Below are 17,198 nucleotides of genomic sequence, written 5' to 3'. Positions count from 1 at the left end.
CTTTGTGGATCTAACCCTGTATGTGTCACTTTTCCCAGGTCAGTCCTCCCTGCAGAGCTGCTGCTGGGCTATGAGGAGAGGGGAGGACCACTAGGCTGTGCCCAGGTCAGACTGGGCCTGAAGTACGAGGTGAAAGACAAGCGCTTCACCATGTTCGTCATGCAGCTCTCCAATTGCAGCGTCCTCGTACTGCCACCAGACCACAAAATGTATATAGCAAAGTTGCCTTTTCTCTTTGCTTTAGAAGTGTGACTGTTATTACTTGGCTATTCGAAACACCTTTTCAATGACTATGTGCATATGCTGTGTGTGGATGTCTTTGTTCCCACTTCTCATCAATTAGGTTTGTTTGTATTGAAAGTACTGTATGTTTCCTCTGTCCTCAACTGTATACGCATCTGTGTGTACATTGTCTTGAGGTGTTTAACTGTGTGTGTCTCCTCCATAGATACATCCGTGTGGCGGTGCTCCCGTGCTCAGAGTCCACCTGCTGCCTCTTCCGGACGCGCGGCTCTCTACCCCAGGACATTGTGGAGGTCAATGAAGTCTTCGGTGTCCAGATGGCCCACAATGCCCTGCGGCAGAAGACCCTGAGGGTGGACATATGCCACACCAGCCTGTCTGGCCGTGAGGAGTGTCTTGTGAGTGTTACGACTGTCCCTGGTCTGTCAGTCATCTCTCAATTCAGCATCAACATAACAAACAGTCCACACCCACACAGTGCAAACACTTGTACGTGGTGTATTTGCTAAGTGTACATTGAAATTCCAATGTATACCTTTTAGCTTTCCATTGTGTTGTCATCGTGTCATATAACAGTGGTTTATTGCTGTTAGTGGATAAGAGCTTTTTGTCCTTCCTAACACTCCGTACTGTCTCAAGCATGAAAGTCGGTTACAACAGTGTGTATCATCGTTCAGTAGACTGCCTTTTAACTATTGTATGGCTTTCTGTCCTCTGGGAAGGCTGGTGCTCAGATAAGCCTGGCTGATGTCAACACCTCTGGGGAGAGATGTGTCAAGAGCTACAACCTCCTCAGCTACTCCTTCATGCCCCAGATCAATAACAAGGACAAGACTGGGACGGCTCGGCAGTCTGAAAGGGTAACATAGACATTCATTCATCTATAGCAATGGCCTGTATTTCAAAAGGAAATTGATCTGTTAAGGTGAATCTGTATGGAAGTGTTATGAATGTGTAAACATACTGTATGTAATGAATGCATGTAACAGATGAGTAACAACGTGTGTTCCAGAGCTCTGTCCCCACCACAGAGAGAGTAGCAGGCAGTCTGGAGGGTGACCCAGAGGAGGATGAATGGTGAGCTCTCCCTTCACTAACAGAACCTTTATCCTGTTATTCTCCTCTCCATTATAACCTCTACAGAGGACAGGCCCTTCTTCCATACTCGTCACGGTCAATGAGGGAGATCTTGTCTCACACACACTCACCTCCCCCAGTTGAATAATTGTTCCCTCCCTTCCCCCTCTCCCACGAGAAGAAGCTCAGACATTGAGTGTAGTTTTTGAAAGCCCAGAGGCACACTAACCACCCCTCCTCCCCCACAGCCCCTCGCATGTAGAATGGGCAAGGTGAATAACTGACAGGTTGCTCCCTCTCTCTCTCTCTCTCTCTCTCTCTCTCCTTACCTCCCTCCCTCTGTCGGTCTGATAGTGTTTCAACCCTGTACAGGCACAGTGAAGAGCTGGAAGGTGAAGTGTTTGAAGATGAAGAAAATGACCACATAGAGGGGGCAGGACCTCTAGAGGAAGAGGAGGGGCTATATCCTGACAGCAGCCATTGGGAGGGAGAGGAAGTGACAACCAAACCGACTGGAACAGGAACCCTGGCTGAGAGGGTATGTGGAGACTCCATTAACTGTTATAAATACTACTGTATATGAATACTATTTTATTTGATATTATTTGACCTATTTCCAGATGATGTTCAATGGAAGTATTTGAGTAAAAACATGTGTGTTCATTTGAATCAAACTCAACAGTTCTGCAAACTCATTGATATGCAGACTAACAAATGTGCTGTATGACTTGACTAAGAATGACTTGAGTTGGAACTGAACATAACAGTACATTTGTAAGCCAAGATTGACTATGTAAAACACAGCCTTCATTGTAAACTGTTCTCCTGCTCCGTCCCCAGGTGAACAAGGAGACCAGTACCGGCCACCACCACCATGTCTCCTCCTCGGTGGTCCGGCCAAAGGAGCGTCGGCCCCACCATGTTCCCCAGCAGAATGCCTTCTTCCAGGGCAACACCATCATCCGCTCCAAGACCTTCTCCCCTGGGCCCCAGAGCCAGTACATCTGCCGGGTGAGGGCAGCCACTCTAGCGCACACAATACATGGACATATTTAGTACACATCTAGTATATAGTAGCACATATCTATGCTAGATATACATTTATATTTGTACATATCTACTCAAAAAATCTTTCAGACAAACTGATTTATTTATATAGCCTCTAACTATAGCCTCGTTTTTTAAATGACTGAAATGTTAAATACAGTTCACTCTGACTACTGTTTTCATTTGTGCTTAGCTTTGAAAAGCATCCCAAACCCAACGGAAGCTGTCGTTCATGCCCTTTTTGTTCCAACTTTGTTTTCTTTCTGTTTGTTTTTGCCGTTCTACTGTGTGATGATCAGATCAACCGCAGTGACAGTGACAGCTCCACTCTGTCAAAGAAGTCTCCTTTCGTCAGGAACGCATCAGAGAGACGCAGCATGCGCATGAAGAAGGTAGAAACTACCCACTTAGTATCCATCCCACAAAAGTACATAGATCAGGGGTCGGCAACAGGCGTGGGCCAAAACCGGCTTGCGAGTGATTGATTTTTTAAAAAATGAGGTGGGGGGGGGGGCACCCCAAAGGTTAGAGTTTGGTTAGGATTTTATTTTTTTATATAAAAAAAATCCTGTAAAATCACCAGGAATTCAGCTAAAAATGTTTAATTTAGGAAATCTGTCCCGAAGTATCCCCACAAAAATCGACCTGCGGCTGAATCTAGTTTCCTTCCCCTGCTGTAGATCCTATCTATCATTCTTTTTTTTATGCTGCATAAATACCCACTTTGTATTTATCATTTTACACACAATAGAGATTCTGTCTATCGGTCTATATTTCTATGATATAAATACCAATTTATCTTTCCATTTCTGTCTTGTTAGCCAAGGTTCTTAGTATAACAAGCACATTTTCTTCTTGTTCTGTCTGTCCCTGTCTGTCTGTGTTTCTCTCTCTCTCTCTTTGTCTCTCTGTCTCTGTCTCTCTGTCTCTGTGTGTTTGTTTCTCTCTCTCTCTTTCTTTCTCTCAATTCAATTCAAGGGGCTTTATTGGCATGGGAAACGTGTTAACATTGCCAAAGCAAGTGAGGTAGATAATATACAAAAGTGAAATAAACAATAAAAATTAACAGTAAACATTACACATACAGAAGTTTCAAAACAAAGACATTACAAATGTCATATTATTTATATATATTTATATATTTATATATATACAGTGTTGTGTACTTTAACTATGTGTACATTGTTACAAGGGAAAATAAATAAGCATAAATATGGGTTGTATTTACAATGGTGTTTGTTCTTCACTGGTAGCCCTTTTCTTGTGGCAACAGGTCACAAATCTTGCTGCTGTGATGGCACACTGTGGAATTTCACCCAGTAGATATGGGAGTTTATCAAAATTGGATTTGTTTTCGAATTCTTTGTGGATCTGTGTAATCTGATGGAAATATGTATCTCTAATATGGTCATACGTTGACCAGGAGGTTAGGAAGTGCAGCTCAGTTTCCACCTCGTTTTGTGGGCAGTGTGCACATAGCCTGTCTTCTCTTGAGAGCCAGGTCTGTCTACGGCGGCTTTTCTCAATAGCAAGGCTATGCTCAATAAGTCTGTACATAGTCAAAGCTTTCCTTAAATTTGGGTCAGTCACAGTGGACAGGTATTCTTTCACTGTGTACTCTCTGTTTAGGGCCAAATAGCATTCTAGTTTGCTCAGTTTTTTTGTTAATTCTTTCCAATGTATCAAGTAATTATCTTTTTGTTTTCTCATGATTTGGTTGGGTCTAATTGTGCTGCTGTCCTGCGGCTCTGTGGGGTGTGTTTGTGAACAGAGCCCCAGGACCAGCTTGCTTAGGGGACTCTTCTCCAGGTTCATCTCTCTAGGTGATGGCTTTGTTATGGAAGGTTTGGGAATCGCTTCCTTTTAGGTGGTTGTAGAATTTAACAGCTCTTTTCTGGATTTTGATAATTAGTGGGTATCAGCCTAATTCTGCTCTGCATACATTATTTGGTGTTCTATGTTGTACACAGAGGATATTTTTGCAGAATTCTGCATGCAGAGTCTCAATTTGGTGTTTGTCCCATTTTGTGAAGTCTTAGATGGTGAGCGGACCCCAGACCTCACAACCGTAAAGGGCAATGGGCTCTATGATTGATTCAAGTATTTTTAGCCAGATCCTAATTGGTATGTTGAAATTTATGTTCCTTTTGATGGCATAGAATGCCCTTCTTGCCTTGTCTCTCAGATCGTTCACAGCTTTGTGGAAGTTACCTGTGGCACTGATGTTTAGGCCAAGGTATGTATAGTTTTTTGTGTGCTCTAGGGCAACAGTGTCTAGATGGAATTTGTATTTGTGGTCCTGGCGACTGGACCTTTTTTGGAACACCATTATTTTGGTCTTACTGAGATTTACTGTCAGGGCCCAGATCTGACAGAATCTGTGCAGAAGATCTAGGTGCTGCTGTAGGCCCTCCTTGGTTGGTGACAGAAGCACCAGATCATCAGCAAACAGTAGACATTTGACTTCGGATTCTAGTAGGGTGAGGCCGGGCGCTGCAGACTTTTCTAGTGCCCGCGCCAATTCGTTGATGTATATGTTGAAGAGGGTGGGGCTTAAGCTGCATCCCTGTCTCACCCCACGACCCTGTGTGAAGAAATTTGTGTTTTTTGCCAATTTTAACCGCACACTTGTTGTTTGTGTACATGGATTTTATAATGTCGTATGTTTTACCCCCAACACCACTTTCCATCAATTTGTATAGCAGACCCTCATGCCAAATTGAGTCGAAGGCTTTTTTAAAAATCAACAAAGCATGAGAAGACTTTGCCTTTGTTTTGGTTTGTTTGGTTGTCAATTAGGGTGTGCAGGGTGAATACATGGTCTGTTGTACGGTAATTTGGTAAAAAGCCAATTTGACATTTGCTCAGTACATTGTTTTCATTGAGTCCTTGGTTCCAAATATTGGGGAAGATGCCACAGCTAAGGATGATGTTAAAGAGTTTTAGTATAGCCAATTGGAATTTGGATACCATCAACACCACAGGCCTTTTTGGGTTGGAGGGTTTTTACTCTCTCTCTCTGTTTCTCTCTCTCTGTCTCCTTTCTTTCTTTCTTTCTTTCTTTTTCTTTCTTTCTTTCTTTCTTTTTTCTTTCTTTTTCTTTCTTTCTTTCTCTGTCTCTCTGTGTGTCTGTCTCTCTCTGTGTGTCTGTCTCTCTCTCTCTCTCTGTGTGTCTGTCTCTCTCTCTCTCTCTCTGTGTGTCTGTCTCTCTCTCTCTCTCTCTGTGTGTCTGTCTCTCTCTCTCTCTCTCTGTGTGTCTGTCTCTCTCTCTCTCTGTGTGTGTCTCTCTCTCTCTCTCTCTGTGTCTGTCTCTCTCTCTCTCTCTCTGTGTGTCTGTCTCTCTCTCTCTCTCTCTCTGTGTGTCTGTCTCTCTCTCTCTCTGTGTGTCTGTCTCTCTCTCTCTCTGTGTGTCTGTCTCTCTCTCTCTCTGTGTGTCTGTCTCTCTCTCTCTCTGTGTGTGTCTGTCTCTCTCTCTCTCTCTGTGTGTCTGTCTCTCTGTGTGTCTCTCTCTCTGTGTGTCTCTCTCTCTGTGTCTCTCTCTTTGTGTGTCTGTGTGTCTCTATGTCTGTGTGTCTCTCTCTCTCTCTCTCTATGTGTGTGTGTCTCTCTCTCTATGTGTGTGTGTCTCTCTCTCTATGTGTGTGTGTCTCTCTCTCTATGTGTGTGTGTCTCTCTCTCTATGTGTGTCGGTCTCTCTCTATGTGTGTCTGTCTCTGTCGGTCTGTCTGTGTCTCTCTGCCTCATCTCGCTCTCTTTCTCTCTCTCTTTCTCTGTCTCTCTCTCTGTCTGTCAGTGTATGTTCAAACTGACAGTCTAGTAGTGCAGTCGAGTCTCAGGCTGTGTCCACATTAGTTATTCTCAAAGGGAGACATTTACATTTTTGCTTTCCCAGACCTAGCCTTCAGTAAAAGTGAGTCTTAATATTTAATGGCTGGTTTAATTTTTAATGCGGCTTGACATTCTCTGGCCTCTAATGCTGGGCCCAGGAGTGAACTCTGTTCAGGACAGGGAGGAGCTGCTTTGTCTCCCTGTACCTCCTTATGTGTGTGAGGAAGAGAGATGTGTGAGAGATCACTATCCCACCATTTCCCCCCAGCCCTCGGTGCCGGTGCGGAGCCTGGACGGGCTGCTGCGGACCAGTCTGGACCTAGAGCTGGACCTGCAGGTGTCCAGGACGCGCCACACGCGACTGGCCCAGGAGCTGCGTGTCCTCAGGGAGCTGAAGGAGCAGCTGGAGAGAGCCCGGCAGCAGGGAACCAGAGATCTCCCCACCTGGGTGCAGGACGACGAGCGCTTTCGTCTGCTTCTCAGACAGGCCGAGAAACAGGTGGGAGATTATTATTTATTTCAAACGTTTTGGGTAGCCTTCCACAAGCTTCCCACAATAAGTTGGGTGAATTTTGGCCCATTCCTCCTGACAGAGCTGGTGTAACTGAGTCAGGTTTGTAGGTCTCCTTGCTCGCACACACTTTTTCAGTTCTGCCCACAAATGTTCTATAGGATTGAGGTCAGGGCTTTGTGATGGCCACTCCTATACCTTGACTTTGATGTCCTTAAGCCATTTTGCCACAACTTTGGAAGTATGCTTGGGGTCATTGTCCACTTGCGACCAAGCTTTAACTTCCTGACTGATGTATTGAGATGTTGCTTCAATATATCCACATCATTTTCCTGCCTCATGATGCCATCTATTTTGTGAAGTCCACCAGACCCTCCTGCAGCAAAGCACCCCTACAACATGATGTTACCACCCCTGTTCTTCATGGTTGGGGGATGGTGTCTTCGGGCTTGCAAGCCTCCCCCTTTTCCTCCGAACATAATGATGGTCATTATGGCCAAACAGTTCTATTTTTGTTTCCTCAGACCAGAGGACATTTCTCCCAAAAATATGATCTTGGTCCCCTCCCCATGTGCAGTTGCAAACCGTAGTCTGGCTTTTTTATGGCAGTTTTTGAGCAGTGGCTTCTTCCTTGCTGAGTGGCCTTTTTAGGTTATGTAAATATAGGACTCGTTTTACTGTGGATATAGATACTTTTGTACCTGTTTCCTCCAGCATCTTCACAGGGTCCTTTGCTGTTGTTCTGGGATTGATTTGCACTTTTCGCACCAAAGTACGTTGACCACTAGGAGACGGAACACGTCTCCTTCCTGAGTGGTATGACGGCTGCGTGGTCCCATGGTGTTTATACTTATGTACTATTGTTTGTACAGATGAATGTGGTACCTGCAGGCATTTGGAAATTGCTCCCAAGGATGAACTAGACTTGTGAACTATACTTTTTTTCTGAGGTCCTGGCTGATTTCTTTTGATTTTCCCATGATGTCAATCAAAGAGGCACTGAGTTTGAAGGTAGGCCTTGAAATACATCCACAGGTACACCTCCAATTGACTCAAATGATGTCAATTACCCTATCAAAAGCTTCTAAAGCCATGCCATCATTGTCTGGAATTTTACAAGCTGTTTAAAGGCACTGTCAACTTAGTGTATGTAAACTTCTGGCCCACTGGAATTGTGATACAGTGAAATAATCTGTCTGTAAACAATTGTTGGAAAAATGACTTGTGTCACGCACAAAGTAGGTGTCCTAACTGACTTGCCAAAGCTATAGTTTGTTAACAAGACATTTGTGGAGTGGTTGAAAAATGAGTTTTAATGACTCCAACCTAAGTGTTTGTAAACTTCCGACTTTAACTGTATACTTTTTATTATGAATCATTGTTCTAATACACACCTGTGAAATATGAAGTGAGGTGTTAGAACAGCATCTATCTGTTGACTGGCCAGGATTTGTTGTTTAGGCCTATTCTCCAACTTCTCTCTGAGCGTCTCTGTGGTGATGTTGTGTCTGCAGACCCGTGAGGAGCAGCTGCAGGAGCAGAGGGTGGAGAAGATGATGCGTGCTGCGGCCAAGGATGTCCACAAGCTCCGAGGCCAGAGCAGGAAAGAGATGCCTGAGGTCCAGTCCTTCAGGTCAGTACTGTAGAATACATTACATTACAGGGTACAGCAACAGTATAGTGCAACAGACTTCTTGTAAGAGGAGTTGGTCCATTAATCCTTGTCTCTTTCCCCATGTATTAGATGAATGACAATGTTTAAATTGTATATAGCTTCTCTCACCCAGGTCTCCAAGCATTAGGTTCAGTTGGAAGGACTATGATTTGTTGTCCATTCCGTTTGTATACCTGTTAGTCTAACAATATAAGATTATATGGAATTTTAAATTGGGAAAATGGCTACGATATGTATTGGATGTTTCTCCATTTTAAAATTAATGACCAATGCTAGTCCTTAGTTGACTGGGATTAAGTCATTGACGCTGGCTCTGAAGCAACTGAAAGACGTTCGCCTCAGTGAACACACATCCCAGCAATGAAAAATAAAGATTTGCTCTGTTCACTGTAGAAAAGGGGAGGTTAGTTCTGGTTTTACGCTCGTGAAGATAAGACTTTTCTCTTCTGATTTCAGAGAGAAGATGGCCTTCTTCACTCGAGCAAAGACCAACATCCCTGATCTGCCTGTCGACGATGTGTAGCGCATTTCAAGTATTCCAGTCTTAACTGCTGTTTCCAAGCAGATGACTCTGACGCAGACTTCTGGTGGTATTATGAAGAATGGAGAATAATAAAATAATAATGTTTAGGAAAAAATACCGTCACATTTTTTTTGAGATCTCATTTTGCTAATCTGTATAGTTGTTTGTGTTCGCAACTAGAGCATTGTTTTCTTCCACTCTCTCTGTAGCAGTATTGTTACTGTTACTAATAAGTGGATGTTGGAAGAGACCGTTCGATGTTTTATGGTAAAATCGTAATTCCAATACACACCAGCCCTTTCTGTGTGGAATTTGAAAAGATAAAGAGAGATGCTGTTCTGTTCTTTAGCCAGGACCACTTATTTGTTGTAGTCTAAGATGTGGATATTGACCCCCAGAGGTACTTTACATTATTTATAGCACAACACATCTACAAAATCAATATTGTTATTGTATGATGGTGTACTATGACCGAATGTGTGGTTGTACAGTATACTGAAACTGGCTGTCTGTCCCTAGTCACACTGCACATGGTTCTCATAGTAACCCTCACTGGTGCACACACCATCTCTCAGCATTGTGTAGGAAGTGCACTGACTCTCACCTATACTCAGGTAGTTTATTGGATAGTTTGTGCACTTTTAAAATGGTCATCTATAAAAGAGGATGGAGGCGTTGAAGAAGTGGGAGGAGTGCTCCACTTCAGGCTGGAGTGATTGTTGAATCACCGCCTAACAAAGCACATGATTGTGAAAGACAAAAGAGGTGGAGGAGATAACTCTTGTATTTAATGAAGATCATTGCTGGTGATAAACTCCCCATTGACTGTATGATTTAAAACGGTAGTGAAGTGATCCAAAAACCATGGAATAACTGAGGACTCTAAAGTATATCTTAGCCTAAAGTCTGATCACTTTTCCTGCTCTCATCCCTTTTACCCCTTCCCTTAAATTCTTTGTAACTGGACATGTTGAAGACCCATACAAACAGTATCCCAATTGTTCTTCTGCTATCTTTTTTTGCATCTCTCAACTGGACTTTCTATATGTAAACCTTACCTTATCACACTAACTGGGATATTTGTCGATGAGCCCTCTTCCAAAGAGGATCTTCCCTTCCAGTCTGGGGCAGTACTAGGGACCCCTGTTACACTGGCAAAGCTTTAGTACATACAGAGATGAATAAGATCAGGTCTGCCTCTGTATCCATCCTGCATGGAGCATTGTCTCATCAATGACCACAGGAATTGGCAAGACCGCACAAACAGATCTGGGACGAGGCTACACTTCTAGTCTAGCAGCCATGTTTCCCAATATATCTCTCTGTAAGCAGACATAACAAAGTCCTCCTGAGGATTTCATTTTATCTCTGCATGGTGCTCTCTATGTGCCAGAGGTATCGTTGAACAGGCTTACTGTTGGAAGTACATATCTGGCTCTGATTGATCACGTCTGTGATCTTCACAGGCGACTAGTGGTGTCTGTGTTAATGAAATGTGATGAAGAAGTGAAATGTGTAAGTGGATCAACTGGCAGTACAGGGAGAAATCAGAGGGCTTTTAACTAGGCTACTGGAAACGGTACAGGAAGAAATCAGAGGACTGTAACTAGGCTACTGGAAACAGTACAGGAAGAAATCAGAGGGCTGTAACTAGGCTACTGGAAACAGTACAGGAAGAAATCAGAGGGCTGTAACTAGGCTACTGGAAACAGTACAGGAAGAAATCAGAGGGCTGTAACTAGGCTACTGGAAACAGTACAGGGAGAAAGCTGTAGACTAGATCAGAACAGTCAGCTTGCTACTCTCTCTCTGTAAACACTTAATAATGGATGGCATTTCAGATGATAGAGATGTCTTGGATGTTGGTTTGAAGGGGTGGTCATAAGGGGATATGTACAAGGGCCCCTGAACACATGCAAATGTCTGGAGTGTTTTGGTGATTTTAGATGTTTGAGATTAGTTTTGCTTTTCATCAAATCCTACTCTCCCACACCCTTTTTTTATGTTGACCAAACATGATTGTGTGATACCAATTATATTGGGCCTGAATTACAATCTAATGATATTGGAGTAGCCAGAAATGTAACCTACTTTTCAACAGAAACATAGCTAGCTTCTTTCCCTCTCAATAGAGCACTTTTTTGCACCATACGTAGAGAGCACCCCAAGATCTGATATACAGTCAGAGGCCACTTAAAGCTCAATACAACATTAGGCTAGTTCGAACTCTGTGGTGATGTAGTGATTTGTCCAATCCACAACAGCCAGGATAACATTGAGACAGGTTCATGCTTCATAGAATGTTGAGCATAATGACTCTGAATATGGAGAGGAGTCAGAGTGGAATGAAATCACATGCCCAGCATCTCAATTTGTATAATAGCACAAGACCTTAGTCTGATTTTTTTGATGGTCATGAATTCGCACTAATGTTCTGCAAATGATGAGTAGAGATTCACTTGTGTCCAGTGTCTCACCCCAATGGATATTGCTCTGTAGTTTGAATACATTCCATGTTTCATACCCTTTACAGATAGAATAATACCCCGATTTGAACATCAGAAATGATTTTCTACTCCACCCCATACTAATAATGTTAGATCAGACAATTGAATTCCTTCACTGCTTTTTTCCTTACTGATAGTCTGAAGTTCACATGCCATTCCATAATGCACTGGTTGTCTTTTTCCGCCGCCTTTGGTTTCATGGCGTTCGCACATTTGGTTTGCATGCTGCCACATAGTGTGTGGTCAATCGCGTTACACGTCAAAAAAGAGAAGTGGGAAAAGGAACATATTGCACCACCAACTAAAAGGCGCTGCATGGTCAATCTGATGTCTGCATGGTCAATCTGATGTCTGCATTGTCCGTGCAGCATTTATGGTGATATGGCCTCTGCAGAAGTCGGGGCATTCATGCTTCGCGGAGCAGTGCAGAGCTGTTGTGAAGGATGGGGTCAAGGAAGTGAGTTTGTGTTTATACAGTTTGTGTTCATAAAAATCACCACCCCATTCCACTACTTTCACCCTAACTGATCCTACACTACATTTGTAAGTCGCTCTGGATAAGAGCGTCTGCTAAATGACTTAAATGTAAATGTAAATACACTAGGCCTGGGAGGACGGGACTCTTTTCGCTGCCTCAGCATATGACACCTTCTGTTCTACTCTGACCCTGGCAACCTCAACCTGTCTTTCTTGCATCGGGCACTTCTGATCCCCAGCAACATGGGCACCTCCACAATGGACACTTTTTTCCCCCCACTGATACTACACATTCCTTTGTCACTTGCCCTCCTGCACACTTCTCATCTCAGAATCTCCCTCCAATACACTGCTGCAATATGACCATAAGTTTGGCATCTGAAACACAGTGGGTTCTGCACAAAGGCTCTCACGGGAAAGCTGACATATCCTAACATTACCTTTATCAGGTGAAAAGGACAGACAGCATCTTCTGAGTTTCACCACGCTCGCCAACGGGTCTGTGTCGCAAATGGCGGGCATCACAGACGCAGAGAATCTTACATTTCAGTTGCTCCACCTCTAAACTTAACGCCACTTTTGTAATCACTCCTTTCAAACCTCCGCCACGTGTGTTCTGGCTTTGGCCCAACCCATCAGTTTCTAGACGGCCCGAAATATGTTGCATTTGGTGAAGTGTCAGGAACGTACGCCTATCCAGACCATAGAGAAAGAGGAATCATCTTTGTATTGGCCATTATAGTGTATGTGACAGCATGGGCAGCGCCATTGAGGCGATTTCCATTTTGAAGTAATTGATTTTCTTCATGATTTTGCTGATCTCTCCTGATGACCCGGTTGGACATGGAAGTCCCACCCAGCTGACTACATTAAAATGGTAGAAGTCCTCAATGGCGCTGCCCATGTTAATATGGCCTTTTGACCACTAGAGGCCTCTATCATTCTTTATGATCCAGACTCATTGCAGAGAATAAACTAAAGTCTGTGGTCGTGGCGTAGTGTTTGACTGGAGCAGGAGCCTGGGTAGCCAGGCAAATCAGAGGAAACCATCAGACAAACTCCTTGAATACCCTACTCTTTGAAGTTTGCTCAACAAATTGTTTTACCCTTTAGTGTGTGTACTTTAATGTATTGATACTTGGGATATTGCTTTTTAATAGGAAAAGTTACAAAATTGCTGCTGGAGGACATCTTTAAAATGCACTACATGACCAAAAGTATGTGGACACCTGCTTGTCAAACATCTCATTCCAAAATCATGGACATTAGCATGTAGTTGGTTCCCCCTTTGCTGCTACAACAGCCTCCACTCTTCTGGGAAGGCTTTCCACTAGATGTTGGAACATTGCTGCATGGACTAGCTTCCATTCAGCCACAAGCATTAGTGAGGTCAGGCAATTATGTTGGCCAATTGTCATGCTGAAACAGGAAAGGGTCTTCCCCAAACTGTTGCCACAAAGTTGGAAGCACAGAATTGTCTAGAATTTCATTGTATGCTGTAGCGTTAAGATTTCCCTTCACTGGAACTAAAGGGCATAGCCCAAACCATGAAAACAGCCCCAGACTATTCCTCCCCCACCAAACTTTATTTTTTATTTTTTTATGTATTAATTTAGATTTTATTTGTTATACCTTTTATTTAACTAGGCAAGTCAGTTAAGACTGTATAGGAACAATGGGTTAACTTCCTTGTTAAGGGGCAGAACGACATATTTTTACCTTGTCAGCTTGGGGACTCGATCTTGCAACCTTTTGGTTACAAGTTCAACACTAACCACTAGGCTACCTGCCGCATAGTCCGTCGGACTGCCAGATGGGGCGGCAGGTAGCCTAGTGGTTAGAGCGTTGGACTTGTAACCGAAAGGTTGCAAGATCGAATCCCAAGCTGACAAGGTCGTTAACCAACTGTTCCTAGGCAGTCATTGAAAATAAGAATGTGTTTGTAATTGACTTGCCAAGTTAAATAAAGGTTAAAAATAAAATGAAAGGTGAAGCGTGATTCATCACTCCAGAGAACGCGTTTCCACTGCTCCAGCCGACGCTTGACATTGTGCATGGTGAGCTTAGGCTGCTCGGCCATGGAGACCCATTTCATAAAGCTCCCGACTAACAGTTCTTGTGCTGACGTTACTTTGAGGCAGTTTGGAAATCTGTAGTGAGTGTTGCATCCGAGAACACGATTTTTACGCGGTCCTGTTCTGTGAGCTTGTATTCTACCACTTGGCGGCTTAGCCGTTTGGGCTCTTAGACGTTTCCACTTCTCAATAACGGCACTTATAGTTGACTGGGGCAGCTCTAGCAGGGCAGAAATGTGACAAACTGACTTGTTGGAAAGGTGGCATGCACGCTGAAAGTCACTGAGCTGTTTTTCTATGTAGATGGCTGTGTGCTCAATTGTATACGCCTGTCAGTAACGGGTGTGGCTGAAATAACCTAATCCACTAATTTGAAGGGGTGTCTACATACTTTTGTGTATGTATAAGGTGTTACAAAAAGTTTTAGTTTGGACCATTTCTATCCTTTCACAATTTTACAAACTGTACAATGTTGCACTTCACCACTGTAAAGGAAAGTCACTATTCATGGCACAGCAATTTATTCTACATGAACTGCATACTGTGAATGGATCCTTTGGAGAGTGTGCCTTTTTAGATTAAATATGATTTTAACCTGAGGCGAAAATGTGGTCACCATCCAAAAACAGATAACACTACTTTTTGTTGCCTCAAATAACGTGTACTGTTTGCATTTGAATGTGAACTGTTTACTTTTTAAAAATCATGATTTACTCCAGTGTAGAGAGAGTAAACTAATCAGAGGTCTTATATTAGGACTTCTTATTGGATTTCAGTGTGGATGGAACAGTGCTATCTATATGTGATTAACTGAAGCTAGCCATGATTGACTAGATGGTTTGTAACTTGGATCTAAAGGCTTAAATGTACTATTATAACACCACCCAGCATGTGTATTGTTGACAGAAGTGGTCAATATAATCAGAAATTAACGATTAAGTAAGTCTTACTTCAAGTCATCAAAAACCATCACTGTCAGAACCTGAAGCTGGTAGCATTGAATGATTTGTCGTCATGTAGGATGTGATATAATTATTGTTTTGAAGTTCAAGTGCATTTTTGTTTTATTATTATAAAGTTTTAATCTGTTGTATTAAGGATGGCAAAGAACCTGGTATGTGTATGGAAATTATTTGAGAAATGTATTTATTGCACTTTCTGATTTGGGTGTGTGGTGTTTGTTTCCTTTCTCGTGAGACTCCTGAAAGCTGTGAATTTTATCATGGACACTGTACCGTCAACCAGAATTGTAAATATTTCACCAGCACAAAAATGTTTTGTAGTTTCACAACAAGTAAAACAAGTTTTTTTTTGTTCTACTCTTGCCTGTGCTTTCTCCTCTGTTTTGTGTGTCTGTGGTGTATTCAATGTCAATTTTGAAAGAAATTTTCAGAGCATTGCATTTTTGACAAAAGCTTTGACCAAAAAAATGCTTAAAGTAACAACTTAACATTGTTGAAGTGGTGGAAAAAGTACCCAATTGTCATTCTTGAGAAAAAGTACGATTCCCTTCATAGAAAAAAATGTCTGAAGTAAAACTGAGTCACCCAGAAGAATACTACTTGAGTAAAAGTCTAAAAGTATTTGCTTTTAAATATACTTAAGTATCAAAAGTAAATGTAATTGCAAAAAATATACTTAAATATCAAAAGTAAATCATTTCAAATAGCTTATAATAACAGATGGTACATTTTAAACATTTTTATTCATGGATAGCCAGGGGCACACTACAACAGCAGACAATTTACAAACAAAGCATTTGTGTTTTTTAAATTTTTAAATGTATCCATTATTTTACCAGGTAAGTTGACTGAGAACACGTTCTCATTTGCAGCAACGACCTGGGGAATAGTTACAGGGGAGAGGAGGGGGATGAATGAGCCAATTGTAAACTGGGGATTATTAGGTGACCTTGATGGTTTGAGGGCCAGATTGGGAATTTAGCCAGGACACCGGGGTTAACACCCCTACTCTTACGATAAGTGCCATTTAGTTTAGTGAGTACTCCAGATCAGAGGCAGTAGGGATGACCAGGGATGTTCTCTTGATAAGTGAGTGAATTGTGCCACTTTCCTGTACTTTTGGGTGTGAGGGAAATTGTATGGAGTAAAAAGTAGATTATTTTCTTTAGTAAAGAAAAAGATACCTAAAAACAACTTCGGTAGGTAAAAATACTTTAAAGTACTACTTAAGTACTTTACACCACTGTTTGTTGCTATGTTTTATGAAAGTTAAAGCATAACTTTGTCTGTAGTACCTTTCTTCAGTGGTAGTACCTTGGGCACCCCAACGAGGGCGGTAAATGGAATTTCCGAAATTTTACGTCATTGAGCCTCGGCCTCATCTAGGTTCAGAAACTCATTTAGTTAGAAACACGCTAATGTACTGTTCTAACGTTATTTATTTGTTTAACCGAAAATGGGAGATCCTGTGGCTGAATACTCGTCCCGACTTCAACAGCAGGTCAGCTCTTACACTTTACAAAGACCTCTTGGTTTGCAATAATGTGCTGAAATTAAGAATGTTGGTAGCTACGCTAACGTGGACTCGTTTGACGTAATGTGGCAACTAAGCCAGCTAGCTAGCCAGCTAAACATTGCAGCAGCTTGCTAGCTGACTTGTGAAGTCGGATGCCAGCTAAGTGTTATCTTTGTTGTATTCTAGTTAGCTGTATTCCGTTTAATTGTTACTGCAAAGACTGACAGGTCAGCTGTTACTCATGTTGATAATGCAGGAACGGATTCATTGTACTGCCCTTCCCATCTAGACATTTCCTGATAACTATCAATCATAACATACTCTAACGTTGAGGGACAGCTATTAGCTAATTTAGCTAGCTAGCTGAAGAGTTCAGTTTTGTTCTGACGGGTGTGGCATGTGATTTCCTCAATCTGTGCTGATGTCAGTAGCTTAGTGTATGAGTTTTGAGTCAAAGTCCTGAATGTCATTGCACACGGTGTACCTCAACCAATCCTGCATTTGTGCGGTTTTCGTAGACCGAGTATAGGTTCGACATTTTCTTGACCGTGAACCCTTCGTCTGTCTAGGAGCAGGAGATCCATTCCCTGACTGCTGAGATCGAGAGCCTGAAGAACCCACAGAGCCTGGGCTTGTCCTCACACCTGGATGGGCTGAGAGAGGAGAACGCCAAGCTCAAATACCGCCTCAACATCCTCAAAAGGGTGAGTGATCACTTGCATAAGTATTTCCACACTCCCCTCTGGGTACATTAATG

General features: G+C 42.6%; 2 protein-coding genes across 9 annotated transcripts in view; both read left to right on the top strand.

Annotated features, from left to right (window-relative positions):
- LOC115135938 (protein KIBRA-like) overlaps positions 1-15,282 on the top strand; it is a 50,954-nt gene extending 35,672 nt beyond the window's left edge. For 4 of the 6 annotated variants that reach the window (XM_029671172.2, XM_029671171.2, XM_065023710.1 and 1 more), the window contains 10 exons: positions 39-209; positions 449-641; positions 966-1,103; positions 1,256-1,320; positions 1,675-1,858; positions 2,161-2,331; positions 2,667-2,759; positions 6,464-6,694; positions 8,221-8,339; positions 8,838-15,282. In XM_029671172.2, coding sequence (XP_029527032.2) covers positions 39-209; positions 449-641; positions 966-1,103; positions 1,256-1,320; positions 1,675-1,858; positions 2,161-2,331; positions 2,667-2,759; positions 6,464-6,694; positions 8,221-8,339; positions 8,838-8,904 — 1,432 coding nt within the window. In that variant the 3' untranslated portion in view covers positions 8,905-15,282. The remainder of the gene's footprint in view (positions 1-38; positions 210-448; positions 642-965; positions 1,104-1,255; positions 1,321-1,674; positions 1,859-2,160; positions 2,332-2,666; positions 2,760-6,463; positions 6,695-8,220; positions 8,340-8,837) is intronic. The other 2 variants (XM_029671173.2, XM_065023711.1) reach the window with 1 other exon arrangement.
- Positions 15,283-16,273: 991 nt separating this feature from the next.
- Positions 16,274-17,198, top strand: part of LOC115135937 (arginine--tRNA ligase, cytoplasmic-like) — a 43,651-nt gene continuing 42,726 nt past the window's right edge. For 2 of the 3 annotated variants that reach the window (XM_029671170.2, XM_029671169.2), the window contains exons 1-2: positions 16,275-16,426; positions 17,011-17,145. In XM_029671170.2, the coding sequence (XP_029527030.1) occupies positions 16,382-16,426; positions 17,011-17,145 (180 nt within the window). In that variant the 5' untranslated portion in view covers positions 16,275-16,381. Of the gene's footprint in view, positions 16,427-17,010; positions 17,146-17,198 lie in introns of all 3 variants that reach the window. The other variant, XR_010464913.1, reaches the window with a different exon arrangement.

The sequence above is a fragment of the Oncorhynchus nerka genome, linkage group LG10, assembly GCF_034236695.1.
Source record: "Oncorhynchus nerka isolate Pitt River linkage group LG10, Oner_Uvic_2.0, whole genome shotgun sequence".
Lineage (NCBI taxonomy): Eukaryota > Metazoa > Chordata > Actinopteri > Salmoniformes > Salmonidae > Oncorhynchus > Oncorhynchus nerka.
The sequence above is the reverse complement of the archived record's forward strand: the minus strand, read 5'-3'. Positions and strand labels throughout refer to the sequence as shown.